Below are 24,308 nucleotides of genomic sequence, written 5' to 3'. Positions count from 1 at the left end.
ATAAGATTAGTTCTGCAATACCTTTTTGAAGATAATGCAGATAAAATAAGCAACAGGAAATTATCCTTCTATTCTCACGGTACCAGCAAAAAAAGGAAAATCCAGGCTTAGCTGCACAGACCCAAGAATCCTTCGGAGAAGGTTTCCAAAGCTCACGCCTCATTTGTATGCTTCCTCTGAAGACATACTGGAACCCTTTTTTCCCCTAAACAATTAGAGCTGTCCCTTCTGCCTTCAGAATGTGAATATACTACCATAAATACGTGTCCAGTTGCATACAAATGCTTGCAAACACACACAAACTGTCAGACTGAGCACTTCCCTGTCTCACCAAGAGGAGACCTTTGGGTCCTTGCCAAATGAAGGTGGAAACCCTGCAGGACTCCTTGCTGGTGTACTTGAAGGGGTGCTGCCACAGCCTAAGGAGAACGATAGTACAAACAATACTTCAAAAACCAGAGTCAGAAATCAATCCAAAAAAGGGACTTGGCCACTGAATATTGGTTCGACCACATGTTTAGGAAGACAAGGAACAGTAACTGGAATACATATGACCTCTTTGTGGAGGTAGTATAAAAGTATTAACTGATTTTTGTGTCAAGACCAGCTGAATACAGAAATATTTGTTATACCAAAAAAGTACCCTCTTTTCCTTCCACACATCACTCCTGAAAAAAATTTTTATTCAAAAAATCCTAGAATCATCAAGCAGCAGCTTTTTTTTGGTGGGAGCAGAGGAGGAAATATAGATCTAGTTTTGGTTTGTTGAGTTGGTTTTTTTTGTTTGTTTTTTTGGCTTTTTTTTTAATCTCTTCCCTGGAAGGTGAATGCTTTTACGAAAGAACAAAGTGCAACCACAAGGATATTTGAAGACCACAGTGGGGGAGCCTGTGGCTACTTCATGCCTTTAAAACTATATGAGTATCTCCTCTTTGTGGTTTTTATCATTATTCTTAATGTGGAAGCCCAGCACACAACAGGCCATTTGTTTAAATCACTGATGTGAAATAGACTCTGACAGAAGGAAAGTATTTACTTGAGGACTACACTTATCCCCCATCAGTCTTTTGGGCCTTCACCTATTGTCTGCTCATTAGGAGAAAAAATATAAACCAAAATATTTGTCATCTCTGGAATGCAGCATGTGTTGATAATAAAAGTAAAGATCATATTATAGCCAGTCCATTCCCATAAAAGAGCATTCTATAACCTTTGATTGCAGATTTTTATATGCCAGCCCCTGCCCATTAAATGCATCTGTCTACACTTTCATAAATAAGACCCATAAAAAGCCATTGCACAGAAATGTTATTGCTGAAACTTATGATTTAAAACAGGCCATTACTTCAATATATTCTATTTAGCATTATAAAGACCATCTACATCTCAGGAGCTGGTAATTGGCAGCAATTATCCACCTTATTAACTGCTATCATATGGAAAAACCCCAGAAAATTTAGATTCTCACATACATTGAACTTCATGTCATAAGAAAACTGAGGCTGCCATTCTTTATGGGATGAAGGAGGACCACTGGCATGCAATAAAGTAAAAACTAAATTCAATTGCTACGTCCTGCACAACCTCACCCATTTCAGCCATTGTAATTCAGTAGAAATATATATTTACAATTTTAGCACTATTTTGTGTCACTTAAAAAGTTTCAGTCTTTTGCTCACAGAGGGTTTGAATTACAGTCATTCCATATTTACATATGTCTCTGTCTGGAAGGAACAGTAGTTTTCTTTCACGTTTCTGATGAGGCAAAAGCCAGGAAATACTAGTTATTTTTTGCTTACTTATATGCACCAGTTCTTACACTAGCATCTTTTATTAGAAGGATGCAGGATCAGTAAAATGTGCCGAACTCATTTATGCAAGGCAATTCCATTCACTAAAAAAATAAGCAAAACAAAACCCCCATAGTTAATGTTTTCTGTTTTGTTTATGCAAATAAATCACATTACAAGATCCAGTCCAAATTAAGAACAAGTAAGTAATTCAGTTTAGATACAAATATACTAAGAATGAGAAAAATTTACATAACAATATAGCATTTAGAGAGATCTCTTACAGGAGAATTACATTAATATCCCTAAGCTACTTAAAAGAGTGACTGAATTTACCAAGATGCAAACATATTTCAACTTGAACAGACTTCCATCTGCATTACAGACTTTTTTCACCACAGCATTGCAAGGGGAGCATACTACCACATGTGACTTTAAAGGAAAAACTGAAAATTAAAAGTAAAGAGGACTCTTCAAATCCCCTTCCCCAAAACTGGATCACATACAAAAGCAAGCTTCCAAAAGTGCAATAGATACAGAAACATTTTCACAAGCTTTGTCATAACCACAAAACAACAACATACATGAACATAAATTGTTCATCAATTTGTTTTTGTGGGAGAAGGAAAGAGATCCTTAAAAAAAAGACAATCAATCTTTTCAATGTAATTTACTGCACTCATTGATCAATGAATGGAAAACAGAATGTTTATTTTTGTGCAGTTTGTACAGTCATATAGTGTCGCTGTAACCCGCAGCGACAGTGAGAATCATGACACAGGAATTCCAGGATAAATGGCATTCTTTAATTAATTACCACCTCATTTATATAACTTGATTCACAATAGAGAAATGACATTATTAGGTGCTTGACCATACACCTCCCAGAGTGATTGGCTGAATGCGACTACACCCATTTCAAAATATTTTCTTCAGTGAACCAAAACAATATCAACTGCATTCTCACAACACTCTGCACCTGCAAATAGTTTACAAAACTGTCTTTCACTGTTTCTCAACTAAAGCATGAGAAAGGAAAACTTTACAAAATGCTTCAGCAGCTGGAAAATTCCTCTGCTCCTGCTTTTTAGCATCCACAATACAGTATTTCTGCAACTGAGAATTTTCTCCATAACACACATATTTAATAGTCCAACCAAACTGTACTGAAGTCAAGACAAAGGCTATGTTGCTTTGAATGGTTTTTTTTTTCCATTAAAACATGCAACTTAAAATAGCAAGTGCTGACATCAGCTTTAAACCTAAAATGAACCTTTTTGTCAGTATTAGTTCCTAAAGTTTGTTTCCCTGTTATACAAGCTCATGAGTAACAGAAGAGAGCAGATATCACAATCTGGACAGCTGAAAGATCCCATTTATTTATCATTACCTGTCTAATTACCTTCTGAAACAAGTTGAATTTGTTTAAAAATCCATGTTTTCTTATATTTTTCATTGTAGTTACTAGGATGAAAGATGAACAGCTTGATTTTTTTTCAATTTGAGATTTAAGCATATCAATTAAGCCTTCAACTAAAATGACTACCAGACAAGTAAAAAAAATTCCAACTCAAATACAGTAATTCTAACTCAAATACAAACAAACTCTCCAGGTGAGTTCTTGTTTGTACTAAATCTTGGGCAGTCAGACAGGCAATGGCTGCACCAGTTTTTTAAAGCCAGAGCACTCAGCACAAGGTTGTCAGCTGAAGCGGTTATTTCATGCCCAAACCATGACACTCAAAAATAAACTTACACAAAGTAGTGGCTCCAGATATTATACCTGTAGAAAGAAATTGTGCTGCAAAATGAAATACTGGTAATGCTGAAAGTGGAGGTCTGTGCTCTCAAGAGCACTGCTCTGATTTATGACGAAGCTGCTGTTCCCATAACAGATTCACTCCATAAGCACTCATGCCACACATCTTATCTATGGAATCTTTTGCCTGCAAAGGATCAGGATTAATTCAAAAAAGAGCTCTCTTTCTGTCTTAGCAACTCATATCTCATTGCAATTCTTTTGTGAAAGCACAGGTTGCTATCCAGCCTCCAACAGAAAAAGAAGGGGAAAAAAAAAAGAAAGCTTGCTTGTAATGCTTCTTTTCTTGCTTTGCCTACCAATGTCTGTAAATAAAATAATTTCCTGAACATTTAGAAGGAAAGTTTTTGCTCGAATCAGGTGATGGCATGAGAACAGAACTCATCAGCAAGAACAGCACAGTCCTAAACATTGTAGTCCCCAGTTTGCCCAGTTCAAAAAGAGCGGAGCCATAGCATGAGCAACTACCTTCCCTATAGGCATCCTGTTAAAGGACTGGTATAGGCTGATCATCACAATGAACATTAGGGAACATTTATCCCTATAAAGCTGCCCAATTCAGATACAATCTGTGCCTATTATCAAAGTATCACCTACATCTATTTAAATTCCCCTCACAATCCAATGTATTTAAGACTTGTTTTTGTAGCTTCAAGGTAACAGAGCACTGTGAACTTGTAATTCACACAAACCCTACCAGCACAGCCATATGGAGACTGCTTTGGGTTTAGCAAGAACTGCTTGGGAAGCCACAGCAGTCACATAGTTAACTCCTCAAACTATCCCCATTCTTGTGGGCAAAAGAAACCCACAAAGAACCCATCAAGAAATGGAAATCACTGTATCTCTGAGATCTGGGAGGAAAAATTAAATACAGTAAAGGATATCCAGCTATTGAACCCATTTTCAAATGCAGTTATTACACACGAAAACTGATAGAGCCAAGCTCTTCTGAACTTCAATTTGCATTAAAAATATGTAATTTTCACTTATTCTTGACAATTGCTTAACTGAAACTTGTTTTTTTCCTAGGGTCTGAGAATGGAAATGTCACGAGTGTTACTATGAGTAAAATAAACAGATGACAGCATTGAATTCCTCTGTCTCCTCAGGTTCTGAATCATTATTAGGAATCCACACTAATTGCACTTCATTATGCCTGACAGCTTTTATATGATACTTTTTTCTTGTTGGGGTAAAGAGAAAGCACACGAAATTGACTGAACAACAAAGCAAATGTCTTTGAATACAATAACATGCAAAAACTTAGGTAAGGACTTAGTAAGAAATTAGTAAGAAATTTTCTTATGAAGAAATAAAAACAGAGAGAAATTAATTGAGATCCCTCAAATGATCCCAGAAAACTGAGGATACAACTGCACAACCTGATGATACGGGCAAGATGTAGAAACTGCCAAGGGTGATAAGAAATAGTGACAGAGCATTTTAGCACTCTGGGTCCAGTAAAACACAACTGGTCTGTTTCTGAAACATGGCAGGCTGAGCTTCAAACATTATCAAAAGTCAATAGAAAAAAAAAAAAGGAAAATAATTATATGGTCTCCTAGACAAAACAATCTACAACTCCCAAGTTTCTTTCTCAGCCATGATAAGTCAATCCACAATTAAAGAATAATGAAATGGTTTCTGAAATGATGTGGAAGAAGCTTGGCAACACTATCAAGCACCTGACAGGTACAGATCTGTTGATAGAGATGTTACAATTACCTACAAGCGGAAATAAATCAGCACTTAAGAGAACAGGCTATGGTTTTAAGCTTATTTCCTCCTGCTATTGGGATATTAAATGATCTTTCATCCTACTTTGCAGTTTTTGTAAGTGTATCTTCCTTTTGTGACCATGTGCTGATATTCTGGACCACTTCCCTCATCTTGATTCATCTGGCTTAACAAACAAATGCACTAGACACACAAGGATGCAGGGATGCTGTCATTTCATGTTGGCCTAAGGTACGCAGATTCCTTTTATTTCCAGCTTTGATATTGATACCAAAGCAGAAATTCTTGTTACATAAACAAAATATTTACACTCAGTCCAACTGAGGCTACTCCTACTTATTCATGCAAGGCCTTCACCTCAGTGTGTGCCACACTTAAGGACCTTTAGAAGAAAACATGAAAAGTAAAGAAAGAGACCTACTGAGTATTTTCTACCTTACAAACAAATGGGGGAAATAGCAACAAAGCTGTCAGTAAAAAAAGCTGCATCCCTAATGCTCCTTCTAAAGACATATGTTTAATCATAAACAGACCATGAAAAGAGACTAAGGAAGCCAGAGGAGCAATATATATAACTCAATATTTAGTGGTTTGATGTCCTTTTGGAAAGCATGCCATTTCAGATTGCTACAAATCCAGAATAGCTTCTTACAGATAAAAAATATCCTGCTGCATGAGATAGTTCAAGTATATTAAACACAGTTTGAAAAAATACCTTCTCCAAGAATAAGAATCCAATGAATATATATAAAGAAAAGTCACTGCCTTAGAAGTTCTAAAACCCTCCAGCACATCGTTTGGTGTGTGCAGGCAAAAAAAGAAAACAGTGTGTGTATTTTATGCATATGTATTTGTGTGTGTGCGTGTACACACATCCTGCAATAAAAAAAATACGGAATTCAACTTCAGCCTTAGAATGCAGAAGTCAAGAATGCTTTGCTCTGTACTTCTTCTAAAAGGGTGCTCATTTCTATCTAGAAAATTCAGTGCATTGATTAAGTTTTTCCTTGTATAATTCTTAATATTCTAAAGAATTTTTACAGGGCATTTATGTCTCCATGAAACATAAGCTAAGTTACTTACCTTTCTTCCTGCTAAAAGCACGATTCATGTTTAAAAATCTACCCAGTCAACGATATTTCAGGGTTTGGTTTTTTCCTCCCCACTTTAACCTGCAGAACAACACACAAGAAAACAGAAAATTCCATTATTATCGTTGAAGTTCTATTTATCTTCATATTAAAGACACTGTGAATGATCTTAAGAATTCCAAAACAATTCTGAGAAACTGGGGATGTGCTTTGCTGAGGAAGAACTATCAGCATTGAGAAGACCTATGTTCAAAATGCCCAGTGGTGCTTCACACCGAAGGACATTATAAGGTTCCTTCAAGATCTTCTTCCGAAGATTTCAGAGGCACAGAGCAGGTGGTATTATACATATACATGAAGACAAATGCAACACACAAATAGCTTGGAAAGAAAGCTTTAAAATGAATGCTGACTACAAGACTCCATAAAAACACTCAGTTCACATTTGCACTGCCCTGTTTTGTGTCATTTAGGCTGCCAGATTATTTCAAGCTAGGCTTTCGTCTCCACACGGGCTTGAAACTCGGGGGGAAAAAAAAAAATATCACAATATATAGACTCTTCTTCCCCCAGGGACTCAGTACTGAAAAAATTGCCTTCTATCAGTGCTACGATCTCCTTGCTCCATTTACCTCAGATTGTACAGTAATTTCTGTATTTCCTTCCCTTAAAAAAATGGATACACTCTTAAATTCTTATATAATTTTTGATTCACAATACTATTTTTGAATTTTATTATTTACCAACATAAAAAAACAATAAAACCCACTACATCCAAAACTATTCAAGACCATTCTATTCTGCAGTGTAGAGTTTTTTCTTTTACAACCACATGAAAAGATATTCCTATTGCTGATTTTCATTCTGTTCAGATCTTCCAACCAGAAGTTGCACCAGTGCCCTTCTCTACTTTTCAAGCAGTCTAGTCAAAGAAAAAAAAAAAAAAGGGGCATGGTAAAACCAGAAAATTAAAGCACTTTGCTATCAGATGTTTTTTTAATCAGCTAGAACATTACCTTTGCCTTGAATAAAAACCAAACTTAGGCCAGTATTTCAAATGCCAGCATTAAGATGACAAATTTATTTAAGATACTTTATGCAGCTCATGAGTCCTTGTGGTACTCACCCCTCTTTTTCAAGTAAGTTGAATACCAATTAAAGCAATTATATCCAAATTTCCACGTAAATATTTGATATTTTTCAAATTAGAACATATGGGCAATTACAGCTAAAATAAAACCAACCCAACAAAACCTCAGTTTTATTTTCCACTAATCACTGATGCAGCAGGACGACTTCTCCCCACAGTCCTGTGAGAATGAAGGAGAAATCCCCGTTTACTTAAACTAGCATACGACCAATCATTTGTTCCTTAAAGCAGAGGTACCAGATCACTTTTGTTTTACAGATGGTACTGAGCATTTAAGAAGGGAGGACACAACACAATAAGCACAGGCAGGACTTATCCATGCAGTTTCCATGCCATGATTCAGGTGCAAAGCCCGAAGAGCACATTTGGTGCCCAGCAGTTCTAACAGCGAGGCTGCAAGAGCCTCATCCACCTGCACAGCCATGCCCTGCCCTCCCTATGGGCAGCACCACATGGAAAGCTGGGGGTACATAGGCGTCAGTGAAATCAAAAAACACCCATGAGGGCTCTGAAGTTCTGGGAATGGTTTTAGCAGCATCCCTGGAAAGGGCAGTGGCATGACTGGGGGAATTCCAACAAGCATCAGTGTCCCCAAAAGCTGAGAATGCACGAGTAGCTCTCCTGGCAGGGCAAGCACAGTGTGGGGCTTTCACCACTGTAAGAGAGGACAGTCAACTCAGTTGAAATAAAGTAATAAGGAAGAACATTGGAATTGCAGCTTTTAAGCAACTACAAGTGTGTTTGGCTTACAGGTTTAACTTGGGCAGCCTATTAGATATGCTTAGGATATATAAGCAGTAGCCAGTAGCAGAACTTTGCTCAGTATGTTCACCCTCATGAACTATCACAGCCAGTTTTGAGTAAAAAGAGCTTCCTTTCCCCTCTAAGACACCTCTGGCAGTTGTCTTGCACAGCGCTAGGCCAAACACTTCAGTTCTCCTCCACAGTAGAATCAAAACACGTCCTTTTTCGGAATGCGGGGTTTTTTTTGTGTACTCCTATCCCCATCCAAGAGACCGCTAAGGAACATATTTGAGATGGTTGAGATGCATAGAGCATCTTCTAAATAGAAACTCTGCAGCCACATCACAAGGCAGCTGGCTGGCCATGTTTCTAGAGATCACCATTCAAGTATTTTGTTTAAAGCACAGCATAACTAAGTATATGTTTCTTCCTCATGAGCAAGGATATATTACCATTGAAGTAACCTATGCTAATAAAAGCCAAATTTTGTTGGCTACTTAGCTAAAAATGGGAAGAATTACCAAAACTATGTTCATAATTTCAATTCCAACAAAACAATATTCCAAATACAATTCCAACATAATTTCAATTCCATCAGTAGAACAAAACACAGATGTGGCTTACGCAACAAACAGTATCAAAGCACTTAATCAGTGTACTTCCACTTCACACAGAAAATGTTATTAAATGGGGAAACAGAATTAGCTACATGTAACCGCATTTACAATTCCCTCAAACCCTAATGCAAAAAACATCAGCAGCCTCTCAGATGCTGAAAGAGCAGATGATTAAATGCTCCATAAAATTTTGCTGCTTACAAAAGACCAACCCAAACCCCACAAGGTTCATTTCAATCTCCTCAGCTGCGCTTGGGGCAGGAGGGTGGTATCACTGTCGTATGCAGCACTGGTAAGTTTTCAATCAGAAAAGCAAAGTTAAGTTTAGACATATCCTGCAATATCTTTGTTCACAATATTCCAATGACAAAGAATAAAACTCTAAGGACTAAGCGAGCTGTTATAGTGGATGGTAGACAGGTTTTTTTGGCAGATAACAATTGTGTTTCTGACAAATCTTGATGCAAAAAGCCACTGGAACAAACCAGTCTGTTAAAGGCTTGTAAAGAGCCAAAAGGAAGGCAAGTCAGAGAATTCCATTTTGGTGCAGGGAGCCCTGGGTACAAGGGGAGAGTCCTCCCTATAAACCACTTGACTTGCAAGGGTAAAGCAGTTGTAACAATCAGAGGCATTAGGGAACAGGAATGTGGACCAAGCCATTCCATTACTCATCACTCAGGAAGACACACCTAGGTAAAAAATGTTTCTCCACCTTACTATGAACAGTTTTCTTCAGCTTTGTCCAGAAACCAAATCCTACTGGGAACAGAAAACCTGTATGGGATTTCACAATATGGTTGACAAAATGCTAAGAGTTCTGACAGACACAAACTAGGGAAAATCTGGGTAATATCATGTTATTTCCTTCAGGACAGAGAGAAAAGAAACAAAACGAAAAAAGAAAGAGAAGGCTTAGAAAATAATTGTATTACACTAAAATAAATTTCAATAACAGACAAACACCCTGAGCAGGAGGAGACATGACACCCACAGTCTGAACACTGACACGGGCATATGTCCTGGGCAGGTGAGTGTTGAAGCTGTCATATCAAACTTTAGGTAGTCACAGGGAAAGCAAACACCATCTTGTTTCTGTTCACTGTCATTAACCCCTTGGTTTTCACAGTGGGGTGCTGTCACAGCAAGGAGGAAACTGCAGAATGGCAAGGGGTGTAACGAAACAAGTGGCCTTGGTGACTGTGGTGTTGGCAGGTATTTGGACTGGGGAGTGCAAGGGTGGCAAGATTTGAAGCTGATATTACTGAGTAATTACTTTTTAACACTGACAATCATGTGGGTCGCTGTCTCCTCTGCCTGATGCAGCAAAGGCAGTGAACAATGAAGTGGAGTGGCAGACTTCCAGCTGCCAGCACAAGCGGCTGCAGCCCTCTCTGCCTGCTGAAACAACACTGCACTTCCACACAGGCGTCTACACACGCCTGCGGGCTCCTTCAGAATGCTGGGTTTTGATATGTTTTCTAAATTTAGAGCTGTATCAGACAAGCCAAGAGAACATACTTAGGAAGGGGAAGAAACAAGCTATGAATGCAACTTGTCTCCTTTGTCTCTTATTTGCTCTAAGAAACTGGGTATTCCTGAGGACTTCTATGGGGCTTCTCCCACGGTCACGCCCTTTGAATGGCATGGGCTATAACAATTACCTGGGCTGAACCTTTTATTGTATTGTCTTTTTCATTTCACAAGTATTTACAACAAAACCTCCCTAAAAACTCCAACTTGCACCCATCCACTCCCCTTAATAAAAATTAAAAGCCCAGTCTGTCCCTTCCCTTTCACATACATACAGTTTCCATACAAAGGCAAATTTAGCTTCAGAAGACGTGAAGATTCAGACTCTTCCCCCTCTCAGATCCCAGTCTTTCAAGCATACTGGACAACATTCCTTAGAGAATGAAGCACAAAATGTCTTAAATCCTGTTTCAAAGGGCCACAGCACACAGGAATGTGTGATTCATTGACTTGCAATGAAGCTTAAGCTTATAAAGTTATTTCTGAAGGTAAGATGACAAACTGGAATATAATAACAGCTTTGTAAGTATTTTTCTGATTTAGACCAAAACTCCATGAAAATATTGCTCTAATATGATATCGGGCATAACAGAAAACAAAAAATTATGGTAATACAAGACATGAAAACACATATGCCCTTTATGTTTATAAACAATAATAGAACAGTCTGTCGGACTGTAAACCACAACAGTATTTAAATAAAATTTATCAGTACAAAAACTTGCAGGAAAAATAACTCAAAACCAACACAGCTCTGTGGGCTTCACCAAAATTGAAAATCTTTCTGTCAGCTAAAGTTCTTATCCTATGTTTGTGCTTTATAATTCACAGAAGCACAAATGGAGTATATAAAGGAAAACATTCAGACACTGGAAAACTTTACTTTTAAGGTTTTATCCATCACATTTTCAAGAACATTCATTAGCCAGAGCCAAGTGGCAGGCCTACTTTGCAGCTGAAGGTGAATCTGCAGAAATACAAAGTTACTTGTAGTTTTTCAACCATGCAGAGGATGGGGCAGGGCAAACTGGTAAAGAGCTCGTCTTCTATTTAAAACTCGTATCTTCCCACCACCAAAGCAGATCCTGCTGTTCAGATGACAATATTCCCAATGGGACAGAGCCCAAACAGCTCTGCTGGCCCTCGAGCCTGCAGCCAGGGCACCATGTGAAGTGCGCAGAGGTGTCACTGGGGCTCACCTGGTGTGAGTGAAGACAGAAACGATGTGGCAAACACCAACACAGCTGGAAGCCACGTTCCTGAAACAGAGCTCACCTTCTAACATACTGACTCTCCTGTGAAGGGGATGGGCAGGAACACCCCAGTCTGAAGGCTAAAGACCTTCCTGTGGTCTGAGATCACCCTGCTCTCCCCAGGTTCCTGAAACCACCAGGAAGGCAAAAGAGTCACACATGCCCTGTATTTTTCTTCCCCCCTCTCAAGCAGTATAAGCCTAGTACTGTTGTGACAAGTGCTTTTCAGCCCACAGCAAGAAGCTTTTCAGACTACAGGTAAAGCATTTCTTATACAGAGATCTGCCAAAAAAGTATTCACAGAAACCAAGGACAAGCAGACAGCAGTGTTCTGCTATAAATACCAATATCAAAGATAGTCCAGGAAGCAGAAAATCTATACGAAACTCATGCATTTCATAGCAGTTTCCCACAAACTTTTCTAAGTCAATTTTCATTTAGGAATTTTTTATTTCCTAAAATAATCTGTTTCTTCCAATAGGAAAAAAAATCAGAATAGAGATAAATAAACAGGTGACAAGGGATATCACTCAGACAGCTGACAGCAAAAACAATTCCTTAGGCAAGGTTATCACTAACTTTTGTTTTACAGCAAGAAGAAATATCAGCATCAGTAAATATAACAAGAATAAATTTCAGTATTGAAATAGAACTATGAACAAAAGGTGTTTAAAACTGTTGCAAGCAACCATAAATCCTCAGAAAAGTTACTAATGGAACAACCTTTAAAAACCCAGACAAATAGAAAATGTACTTGTTCCACAAAAATGGTTCTCTAGATGTCTTTTAAAGCATTAGGAACAATGTAACGTTAAGAAATACTGCACTTCTCTGCATATTTACTTGTAAACAATTATTTTTTATTATGCTTAATTATGCTGATACGTATTAGCGGATTACATGACTCATGGAACAAACTGAAGTTTATACTCCAAACAAAAGGAGCAATTTCAAACACAAGGGCATCCTCTTCTGCAGAAACCGGTTCTATTGTTTGGTTCATTATGACAGAATAATCATAACAAGATATAAGAGGAGCTTTCTTTTTCCTCCAGTCCACAAGCACCAGTGAGTCAAACCTGAAGGATTTCAGTCATGTCAGCCTAATTCTTACTCCACTGTACAAGAACTTAAAAATGTCAGATGCTCAGAGCCAGTAGAAAGGCTTTATGCACGTTATCTCCCAAAGAACTCAAACATGTTCATCTGCTTCAAAAAGATGGACAAATGGCAAACATCTTGCTCACTTGCAGACAAGAGGGTCTGTATTTCACATCCCATTAGCCATCTGATCAACTAGGTGGAATCAGAACAAGATTTTTGCCTGTCCTGCTATTTTCAGATGGATGGCGGAGTGCCTGGGGAGCTTTGTGAGTGTCCTGGTTTTAACAGCAACAGAGTGAAGTTCATCACTGGCGTCCACCATGGACAGGTAAACACAGAACAGATCTTAAAAATAAACCTGTTCTGGTGGAAGGGATAACTGGACACCTGAGCTTTTGACTCACAGGAGGAATAATTTTCCAGAATTTCCCACAGAGTCCTTGCTTGGATGGATACATACAGATAAAAGAAAGGTATTCCCTGACACAGAGTATGGTTACTTCTTTGCTGGCATCACGTTTCTCCTTTGGAAGAGCTGACTCCTCTACAGCAACCTAGAGAACCTATTTATTTAATTACTGGCACATTATTTTCAAACCCTCCCTTGTATTTTCTTTAAGGGGGAGGGAATGTATTTGAAACTTCCATGTCTCAAAACAGCAGCAAATTTTTGTTAACCTTCTGAAATTTTTCCAGTTACATTTATTGCATTAATTTCATTTTCATAATTACATTGTAAAAAGTGCTCCTGACAGAAAAGGCAGAGACCAAAAGACTCATTAGGTATTCTGAAGGTAAATCTCCAAATAAAGCACACCAATTTTAGAAATAGGTTTAGATCCACTTAGAGTAAAAACCCATCATATTTAGCTGATCTCTTACAGAGGCACAAGAGTTTAACAAAAGGCATCATTTTTCTATTCTACCAAAGTATACTTGGCCAATCTTGAAAAGTGCATCAGACATATCATTGTGCACATACACTCAACAGGGCCCAGAAGACCGCTTCATGTGCTTCCCTCAATGTGCATTAACCTTAATTGAAGTTCAGAAGCTGATTACTGATGTTCAAAAGATGATTAAGATGGAGTGAAAACCCCAGATGTCTGTTTAGACAAAAGCAATCAAGAAAATTCTGGGTAGGTACCAGGAAACAACCTGCAAGAGAAGAATAAGGACAAATGTGCCTTCATCTCCCCACATAAGGCCCTGTATTTTCTTTATTCCTGCACAGAACACACTAGATGTTTTCTTTACTGCAGTCCTCTCAACAGGCTCATTCCAATTTATTATAAATGCAAAATGAAAAAAATTGTCACCTTTTATCCAAGGCATATGAACTATGACATTCCACATGGCTTCTTACGTCTTTGAAATCAGTTTGAGGTTTTTGTTTTAAGTGTAAAAGCTTTTGGGCTTTTGTTTTTACAGGGTATATTTTTTACAGTAAAAGATCAATACAAAATTAGCAGAGATCATCCTCTTATAGAAATGAATACAATATGATATCATTATTTAAACCTATTTATCTGGAGGACTTAAAGTCCATACTTTTATACTTTAATTTGGGGACCCTTGTTCCACAACTGTCCCTCAAAGGAGAGCCAGAACACATAGCATACAGACTGCTATGCAGGCTATATATGCTGGCTTTCTTGTCTCTTAGAGTCCAATTCCTACCAGCACTTACCTCCAGTGGTAAAGGTTATATAATGAAAAAAATCACTATAATAAAAATTTCTTATAATTTATTTTTTCATAATCAATTTATTAACATATTACATACTTCTGAAACAATGACATACAAAAGTGTCATTCACTTCACAAAGACTGAAGATGATTCCATGATACTGAACACAATCCCTTAAAAGCAATAGATCCCTATAGGATCTATTGATTTTTTTAATAGGAATTAATAAATCCCTATTAAAATCAATAGATTTCTCATTAATGTTAATACATTCAGATTCCTTGCTTTAATTGGTTAGCCTCAGGGATAGCATTAAGTTTTATTTATACAGATAAAACGGGCTTTATTAAGTGATTTCAACAGTTTTCAAAATTGAGAAAAGTTGTCAATATCCATTTTCTCACTTGTACTAAATGAATCTTGGAGGGAGTATCTTCAAAACAAGATTATATTGGGTTTTAGGCTTTATCACATTATATTCCTTGAGCTTATCTGAATACAGTCTGAAGAATCCAACCATTTTGATAAGGTTGTGGTATGAAATTAAAAGCACAGATATGAAAGTGACACAAAAGCATGGGAGCCAAAATCCTATTTGTGACAAATTAATCTCCTCATCACTGCCTTTTAGATCCAGTGTATATTCAAACAGGTAATTACAGTGTCTATTCAGGAGAAACATTCAGGTTTTACACACCGCTACAGTTATTACTAGTCTTATTTCAAGATTTTGGCAAGTGATCCATCCCAGAGTAATTTAGCAGAAAGTACTGACATACAAACACATAATAGAGTTTCTAAGCTAGCAAGTGCTAGCTGTATTTCCTAACACAGCTGGGACTAAGGAGAACACGTAAGTTTTTAAAAACATGAGAGATCAGCAGGTTTAGACTGAAACACTGATCCCATCACAACCAGGATGGTACTGGCTGCCTGGAACTGGGACAGTTCCACTCCCTGCTCCAATTAACATCCATGTAGTTGAAACGCGCTGCAAGTCATGTTAACAGCTTGTTCAGCTTCACATAGTTTAAAATCCTCAGTGAGGCAACCTCAGTATTTGGTAACGAAAGACTGCCTTGTCCCACCCTTTACAAGCATATGACACTTGACTGTGATCCTTAAACCCGTGCACACAGCAACTCCCTCCCCAAGCAGGCACCAATCCGGGCTGAACCTCCAGAACCAGAGAAGAGAAAGAAATACAGAATTTTCCTCCTAAGTATTGGGAGGTAATTTAGACAATTGCTAACATGACATTCTGTGGCTGATTCCACAACTTAATGACTGGAGGTAAAAGAAGAGGGATGTGAAAAGTAGGTACCAACATCTGTCATGTTTTCAAAGAAAGAAATTTTTAAGCTACCCTCTTGAAACCTGGGGGGAGTGGGAGCACAGGGAGAAAAAACAAAAGCAAAACCAAAACAACACAAAGCCAGAAAACACCAAACCTCAAACTTCAGAAGTACAATGTTTAAAAAAATGGAAATAGACCCTTGGCAGAGTTTCATACTGAATAGCTTAAATGCCCATGCCAGGCATTTCTTTTCCTTTATTTTTGTCTCCAGATCAGAGATACCAGCTCTGGTCTATGGTTCTGGGTACAGTAACTAGATTTGCAAACACTGAAGCAAAACTATGATAGTTTCACAGCACCTCAGTCCTTTAATAAGCTTCACTACATCAAGGTTTCAAGAACTCAGTGTATGAATTCACAGTGTATCAAATGTGACCCCTTTTAAGTGAGATTTTCAAATCTGTGCAGGTGAAGACTGCAGGCTAACTGAACTTAAACTCTGTTCATACATCTTTAACATCTGTCCCTACCAGTCGGCACCTGAGCCCCCAGAGGTGCCTGACTTCCTTGGAAAGCACAGCTCGCAGGGCTAATAGCTGTCCTCCTGCATTAACAGCACAGCTTCACCAGCATTCACTGACTCCTTCATGACACCCCTGTAACACGCAGCCAGAGTGAGTCCTCTCCTAGATAGTTATCAACACTCTGTTTCAAGGGGAGAAACCACAGAACACAAAGTGCACTCACGCACTTGAGAAAATGGTTTTTTTTTTTCAAAAGCCAAACCTAGGAATCAGCTGATGAAACAAAAGCAGCACCATCAGTGTGAAACCGCAGCCTGTATCCCACAATTACACCAAACCACCTGCTCATCTTCCCTGCTCATCTTCCCTGCTCCTTCCCACAATGTACATTGACATTGCTGATTTTATGAACCACAAGTAACTGTTCAGATTCCTTAAGTTACTTCCAGGACAATCACACACAAATACTACTGGTAGTTGCCAAAGAAAATTAAATTACTCGATGTTTTGGATTCATTTACAAACACAACTTCATGAACACTCCGTCAATACTGCTTTTCCAAAAGCCTTTAATGTTGCTATACAGTCAGAGAATGACAATTCAAGAGAGCAAGTTGTGCATTTCTACTGGTATTTATGTATTTCACAGTTCATTTCAAAAGACATAGCTAGGAGTACTGATGAAAACCAAGCTTGTGTGAAATAACCATCCTGAACAGTCTCGCTTCTACTGCAGTTGCAATTTTTTTGGTAAAAAATGAGCATAAAGCTAATAATTGAGGAACGCAGCAACATACGAGGATTGCTTTAAGAGGGAATAGTCATTACAGGCCAGTGTTATAAATATCCTGCTCAAACACATCACATCTTTAGCTACAGTTTTCCACACTTGTCTAAAACCCATTCAGTTTTAATAGAAAATTTATGCAAGGAAACTCAAGCAAAGCTCATTCTTCTTTGGAAATTGCTTTACTACATAGGCACATACATAGATGTGGCACTCTCCACTGTCTCCTGCAGGTGGACAAAAAAGAGTGCTATTGAATTCTTTCATCTTGGACTCTGCTTTCAAAAAAAAAACAAAGCAGCCAAAGAACAGCAGAATCAAGATGACTTGAGAAAAATTGTGTTTCTCAAAGAAAGAAAACAGTAGCTCAGTGTGAATACCAATGTAAACTACAATACAAATTTCCATACATAAAGAAAAAATATGAAGAAATATGGGGGGGATGGAAGAGATGAAAATAAAAGTGACGAATTAGAAGTTTCCTCGCAAACTGAAGGCATAAAGCATTATTTAAGCTAGAAGAGAAAATTACATGTGAAAATACTTATATGCCCTGATAAACTGAAAAGAAACTGAAGAGGAAATAATGTTGGAAGCTGGTAGTAAAGAAGACATGAGGTACTACAGTGTATTTGTGGATAGAAATTCCCCATCTCTCTGCCAAACCTCTGCTCCTTTTCCTTCACTTTGTTTATGACTGTGACATTCTATGCTTGCCTTGACAGAAGTAGGTATTCCATCTTTCAAATGGTCCTAGCTGACCATCCGAGCTGAAATTAATCCATTGGATATTGAGAGCAGCTCATGTTCCCTGCTATTGTTCTATGAACAGGGGATAGTTCCTTGTGCAAGGTCCTGAACAAATGATACTCTTGTTTTTCATTTAAGAAATTAAAAAGAGGTTCTCCTCCAAATGCCTGGAATAAAAGGAGGAACAATTTGTCACCACACCTTTAAATCTGCTCAAGCATCTGCTTTAGGAAACAAGCATGCATTTACTATTCCATTCTCTTCACCTATTTGTGGCTATTGTGAAACTTTGGATCAATTGTGGTTTTATTGCTATTTTATGACATTAAGTCAATATCTTGGCTGCCACTGTATTATTTAAAATATTAGCAAGATTAAGATATTGCAGACTAGTCTGAATGCGCGATGAAAGTACAGGCCGGCCCTGTTACAAAGCTTCCTGGCAAAAGGATGGCGCCTTATCAAAGGGGTTTTTTTCTGCTTTTTTCGGTAAAAGGGAGCAAATGCACAGACAAAACCCAGTAAAAGTTGTCTGTGTATACTCCCTTTGGTTACTTTTCATGAGATAAACAGTTCTGCCCTGAATTCTCATCCTCATATCACCTTCAACTTCATCTCACAACTCACATTAAATACAGGGGTCTTTTTTGTACACAGCTGTATTCCAGCACTGTGTCCAAGGTTTCCAGCACTGAATATTCATTCACATGAAACCAAATCTTTGCTTTGCTCAGGGTCATGAACAACCTCACTTGTGACATTTACATCTATTGATCTGCCTGTTTTGTGAATACTCCCTCACAATATGTTGATCAAAATCATAAATTGATAGTTCATTGCATTAGAAGACCTTCACTTTTCATCTCCAAGTCAAAATGATTGTTTTTTACTCATACAAAGAATCACCCTTTACACTTGTTTTTACTTCTCTGTATTGTGACAGTTTCAAATGAATACTTTTTCAAGGCTCAAAAAGTCAGTAACCAAATTGTATAGAATTTCTTTGGTGATAAATGGAAAGTTGCTGGCAGACACTGCTACCTCCCCTTGTCGAAAAAGTTAATTTTGAGAACCATCTTTATTCAGTAGACTGCTAGCCAGAGATCTGTGCATCTTCATCAGCAAAAGTTAATAAGATGCATTTCTGCTGTTGAAAAGCTCCAAATTGGAACGCAAAGTATGACCCTGAGTGCACTCCTAGCTGTATAATAAAACAGTCTGGTCATACTGGCAAATAAAAAGTCAGTCTTATCATGTTATCAATCAGGGATATTTTTACAAGCAATAAGATCCCCTCTCCAAAGCAAAGAAATACAAAATTACAGACTTGACTTTAAATTTGTAACAAATTACCACTTTGACTCAAGGTTAAAATACCATATTTTATCTTTTTCTTGTCAGTAAGCCATTATCTGTGCCATTAAGATGGCTTATCTGATTAACAGAAATTCTCTAAACTGCAGTAAATCATTTCTCTAAGGTGAATAGCAATTGACTTACTAGAAAATCACCTGGTTTAACTACCAATTCTTAAATATCCATAGAGCTGCCACTATCGCAGTATTTGACACCTTCTTTAATCACAAAATAAAGGCTTGCCACCTTCATAGCTCACTTTCATTTTATAGATGGGAGGGCAGAGACACAGAGACTGATGTTCAGGAGAGACATTTCTGCCCCCATTTAGCACTCAAGGATAAAACACTGGAGAGACCAAATTTACAAAAATGTATAAAAATGCAGAATCCGGTGCTGGGAAGCCAACACCTGCAAACAGAGTCTGTGTTTTGAGTGAACTCCCACAAAGTAAAACAATCAAGAGGTGTAGAAGAATATTCAGAAGCATGTTTTAATTTCGAACACCTCAGCGGAGGGAAGGAATGAATGGAGTTTAAAGACTGGCAGTTTTAGGTGAACACTTGTTCAGGGATCTGCTGGAACGTTGTGTGAATGACAATTCAAACACACAGAGCCTTAGTGATGGAAAACCGCAAAAGCACCGAGCCACACCACTGATGTAAAGGGGGCAGAGAACTCTTCATAGACCTCTGTAACTCAGCAGCCACCCTTCGGGCTGTCACCCCGAGCCACAGGAGCACTCAGGTACAAATGCCTTTTGTAAGAGTCTTGCATATTAATGTCCCAGTATGGCGGAGCAAACACAGGATAATGGACATGCCAGAGAGCTACTTTTGGAGCAATAAGTCTGCAAAAAGGATTAAATTCACCCAGGAAAAGAAAATGTTCTCAAAGAGCAGATGCAGGCAGAATGTGGAAGAGGGCCTGTGACAGAATCCCTACCTGCCACCACAGAGCCATGAACCTCACAGCAGAAGCTAAAAAATTAATTTTAAATACCGCTAGTCTTCATTTTTAATTTTTTTTTTTCAAAATGCTTTTAGTATAGGTGTGACAAACTTCAGAGATACTTCAATATTTTTTCCAAAAACTGTCCTAGTGTAAAAACCAGTGACACAGCAAGCCTTTATTTTCTGTTATTCTGCATCATTGAAACATGACCTATTTGGGTATTCAGGTCTGATATCCTTTAATTTAGGGGTTTTTAACAGACCAAAACTTTAATGTTCCTGTCAAAGTAGATTTTGGGTTAAATTTAGAAATATTCAAATTACATTTATTTAGAATTCTCCTTCAGTAGGATTTTTCATCTTCATCTCAAATCCCATAGTGACTTAAAAATGCAAAATATAGATGTTTTAAAGAGTATATATGTTGAGCGAGGCAATTAAGTATATTTTTATTCATGGCTAAATCATTTATCAAGTTTTTGAGTTGTCAAAGTAGAGACTTACTCTCAAAACATCCACATGTTTGCTCACACTGTTTTTCAAACATTTGTTAAGTAGCTGGCCTTTGTATTCCCACTCCAGGAGCAGGTGAAAGTGTCCCAAATACCAAAAAAAGTTAATAAAAATCAGAAAATAAGGTTACGGGACTGTGGTAGAATCACTTCTAACTGATCTAGGCCTTCGAATACACTTTGAGAAGCTCCAGTCTTCCCACTCTTGCACTACAACACAGCTAAAGCTGAGCATGAAATGGAGGCAGCAACTTCCTACAAAAAGGAAGTACTCCAAATGTCGGCAAAGGCACTTTACTCCTTCAATACTTATGTTAATAATAACCTTTCGTAATTTAGTTAAGGTACTTCCATCTATAAAATAGCAGAATAAAACAGCCTCAAAACCTGGATTGACATAATAAACAAATGTGTAAATTCTCCTGTTCTGGGAGCAAATTACATGCAGTGATTTATAAATATAAAACCAAATACATAAACAATCGGAGAATAAATAAAGCATGAGTTACAAGACAGTACCTTCAGTCTTAACAAGAATATTACATGTTTTCATACCAGAGATATGAAATGTAATTATTTCTCTCTCTCATGAGCAGGAAATAAAAAGACTGCAGTTCATCTTCTTCTCCAGGAGAACAGACAAAAATACAATTCCTTTCATACTTGGTAGGAATGTTAACACTCTGGGGAGAGAGATCTTAAAAATAAAGTAATTTATAAATGAAAATAACAAGTGGCAGCAGATTGCATTTGGAAGTAGAGAATAAATGTTTCAATTTCACATATCATTTAACCAGTGTCAGACAAAAAAAATGACCTGATAAATAATATCTGCAGTGCAAAGCCACTGAGCTGCTGACCACAGATGGATTGACTTAAACACAACTCAGAAATATGGAAGAGACTTGCAGTTGAAAACCAGACTGAGGCTTAGATGAGGGCAGCTGTGGAACTCCTCTGTGTACACCTCTACTACAAAGAGTGAAACACTCCACAGAGTTGTCTCACAAAACCATTTGAGGTGGCCTCTGATACTTGGACTCATCTGTTTTACTCCTAGAGAAAAGCACAGCTCTATAAATGCAGGAAGTGAAAGCCACCATGTATTTCCAATAAGCAAGGAATAAACCAAGTAGTTTTGAGGAGCAGTACCAATAGCAGAACAGAAATAACCCAAGTAAGCACTGAAAGAGTGAACAGGTAAATGACAGACATGAGGATTTCTTCCAAACATCCTTCCAACAGTATTTGTGTTTTTTTGGAGGGCAACTGGGAAAAAAGACAAATGCAAGAACAAAATCCATCAGATTTTTGTTTGTTTGCTTTTTCAATCACTGATTACCTGTATTCAGGCTGTTAACAGCCTTTTTTGGCAACCACTTCAGACACACTTATCTCCACCTGGAAATGGTCATGGCTGGGACATCATTTCATTCCTTGTGTCCTGCATAACATCAGCTGGGCTATTCTGCTTGATTACAGCAAATTGTAAAGACTGATGCAGCAGAGCATTCAAAAGCTTTATCAACTGCAGCACAGAGATTCCCTGGCCGCTGACACTTCTGAATGACAGAGCACATCTAGATAGTGATGAAGCCCTTTCTTCCATAGGAGAGGCCTTAGTTCTTATGGTTATTTAAGTTAAAATGGATAAAGCAGCTAGAATTACATCTCAAAGATAGCTTAAACTAAAGGGTAGTTATAGTTTGACCTTACATATTATGCCAAAAGGCACTGCAATGCACCCATTTATTTTAATAATACAGCTAAAAGTTGGAGATAAAAATGTTTTAAAATGATGCAATTGCTCAACTTTAAGAGATGCTAAAGCCTAATGCTGAACTAAAAATAACAATCATGCAACCTAGATGCAGGTTAAAAAAAAGATAATTGCCTATAAAGTAGAAATTAATTAGAGATGTGGCACAATCTTCACCCCCCGCACACTTTCAAAAGTTTAATGGCCCTGTGCAAAGGAGTGACTCTCCCAAATGGCAGGATGCCTGTAGGAAAGGTGACTGCAAGAAGCTGAAGGTAAAGCACTGAAACAAACCTGGAAGACATTTTACATTCTGAATCATTTGGCTGCAGCCTTGCCCACACCACAAGCAATAAAGGAACCAAGACAAAGCAGCGCTAAAACCAGTCTGGCAGTTGGGGAGGCAGAGATCCAGCAACAGACAGACAGCAGGGATGTGGGCAGCTTGGCACAAACAGCAAAGCAGAGAAACAGAGCTTTACACAAGCAGATCATGGTTAACAGTATGGAACACACAGATTTTTATGGGTGCACTGAAACTCATGTCCCCTGTAAACAGGATCCACTCTTGAATCAAGAAAATCAAACACACACCAAAACCAGAAAACCGAAATCCAACCATGTGAACACCTTGAAGTTAAGACTGGATTTCACTATGGTTTTTGTAGGTTTAAAGATCTATTAGGAAAGATTTTCAGAATCCAGACTGTATAAATAACAACTCTGCCCACCTACTTGAACACAATCTTCATATATTTTACTCACACACAGAACACTATTCACATACACTGCACAAATACACAAATGTTTTTAAGTACTTTAAGGGAAAATATCTTTTGAATGTACATACTTACTACTTATACATGCTTAATATTGCTTATTAAAACATACTACTTCATGTTTTTCCTGAGTTGGAAGAGACCCACAGGGATCACTGAGTCCAGCTTCTGGCCTTGCATGGGACAGCCCTGAGATTTCTACCATGTGTCTGAGATAATTGTCCAAAAACACTTCTTGAACTTAGGCTTGATGCTGTGACCACTTCCCTGGTGAGCCTGTTCCAATGCCCAACCACCCTCTGTGAGAAAACCATATCCAACCATGAGCCATCATTTTAGTTATCATCCTGCGAGAAAGAAGGTTTTGTACAGTTTTGACTCAATCACATTAGAGGTACTTTAAAAAATCCAACAATCTAGATGGTAGCTTATGTTTCTTTAAAAACTTTGCTAATGGACTTAAATTACTCACCACCTCACAGGCTGAAAACCACTTCAACAGAAAGACAGCCATTCAAACACTGTAGATGTGATGTTACTCTATCATTAGTCACATAAATAGTTTCACATTTGTTTAAACGCACTCTTGGAGTAGTTGTGCTCCTCGCTGCCTTCTGTCCAAACACTTGCTCCTACGCATACTGCCCTTCTGTGCTGGCTCAAACAGCTCTTGTAAGCAAACTCTGTAGGAAAAAAGCAAAAACCCCCCAAAAACTGTGTTGCTACAAAAACTACGGTCTGACAATAAACCCTGAAAAGCAGAAAAGCAGCATGACTGTCTCTGCCACCTTCCACCCTGCCTTGAGCTGTGGTACTGAACTAGAAACCTCAGCCTCTGTGTACATCAGAAATCTTTCAGTAAATAACGATCTCTTCTTAGGTACGGTGACAGTCACACTTCAGTCCACAGACAGGTTGTGCCAAAATAGTCAGAAAATACACGAATTCAACTCATTTATGCTAAATTTGCTGCCTCTAGAGGCATTGTGAGACATCAGCTCTGCTTGATAAAACCATTTAGATGCTATAGCAGAGACAAATTCCCTGTATCTTAAAAATGGTT

At 38.0% G+C, this 24,308-nt stretch overlaps 1 protein-coding gene across 7 annotated transcripts in view; it reads right to left on the bottom strand.

The window, feature by feature from the left end:
- GULP1 (GULP PTB domain containing engulfment adaptor 1) overlaps nucleotides 1-23,778 on the bottom strand; it is a 96,871-nt gene extending 73,093 nt beyond the window's left edge. For 4 of the 7 annotated variants that reach the window (XM_032113895.1, XM_032113894.1, XM_032113901.1 and 1 more), the window contains exons 1-2: nucleotides 23,718-23,742; nucleotides 6,433-6,521 (exon numbers count right to left, since the gene is read on the bottom strand). In XM_032113895.1, the coding sequence (XP_031969786.1) occupies nucleotides 6,433-6,460 (28 nt within the window). In that variant the 5' untranslated portion in view covers nucleotides 6,461-6,521; nucleotides 23,718-23,742. Of the gene's footprint in view, nucleotides 1-6,432; nucleotides 6,528-23,717 lie in introns of those variants that run through there. The other 3 variants (XM_032113898.1, XM_032113897.1, XM_032113899.1) reach the window with 3 other exon arrangements.
- Nucleotides 23,779-24,308: the final 530 nt, after the last annotated feature.

The sequence above is a fragment of the Corvus moneduloides genome, chromosome 7, assembly GCF_009650955.1.
Source record: "Corvus moneduloides isolate bCorMon1 chromosome 7, bCorMon1.pri, whole genome shotgun sequence".
Taxonomy (NCBI): Eukaryota; Metazoa; Chordata; class Aves; order Passeriformes; family Corvidae; genus Corvus; species Corvus moneduloides.
This window is presented reverse-complemented; position numbering and strand designations above follow the sequence as displayed.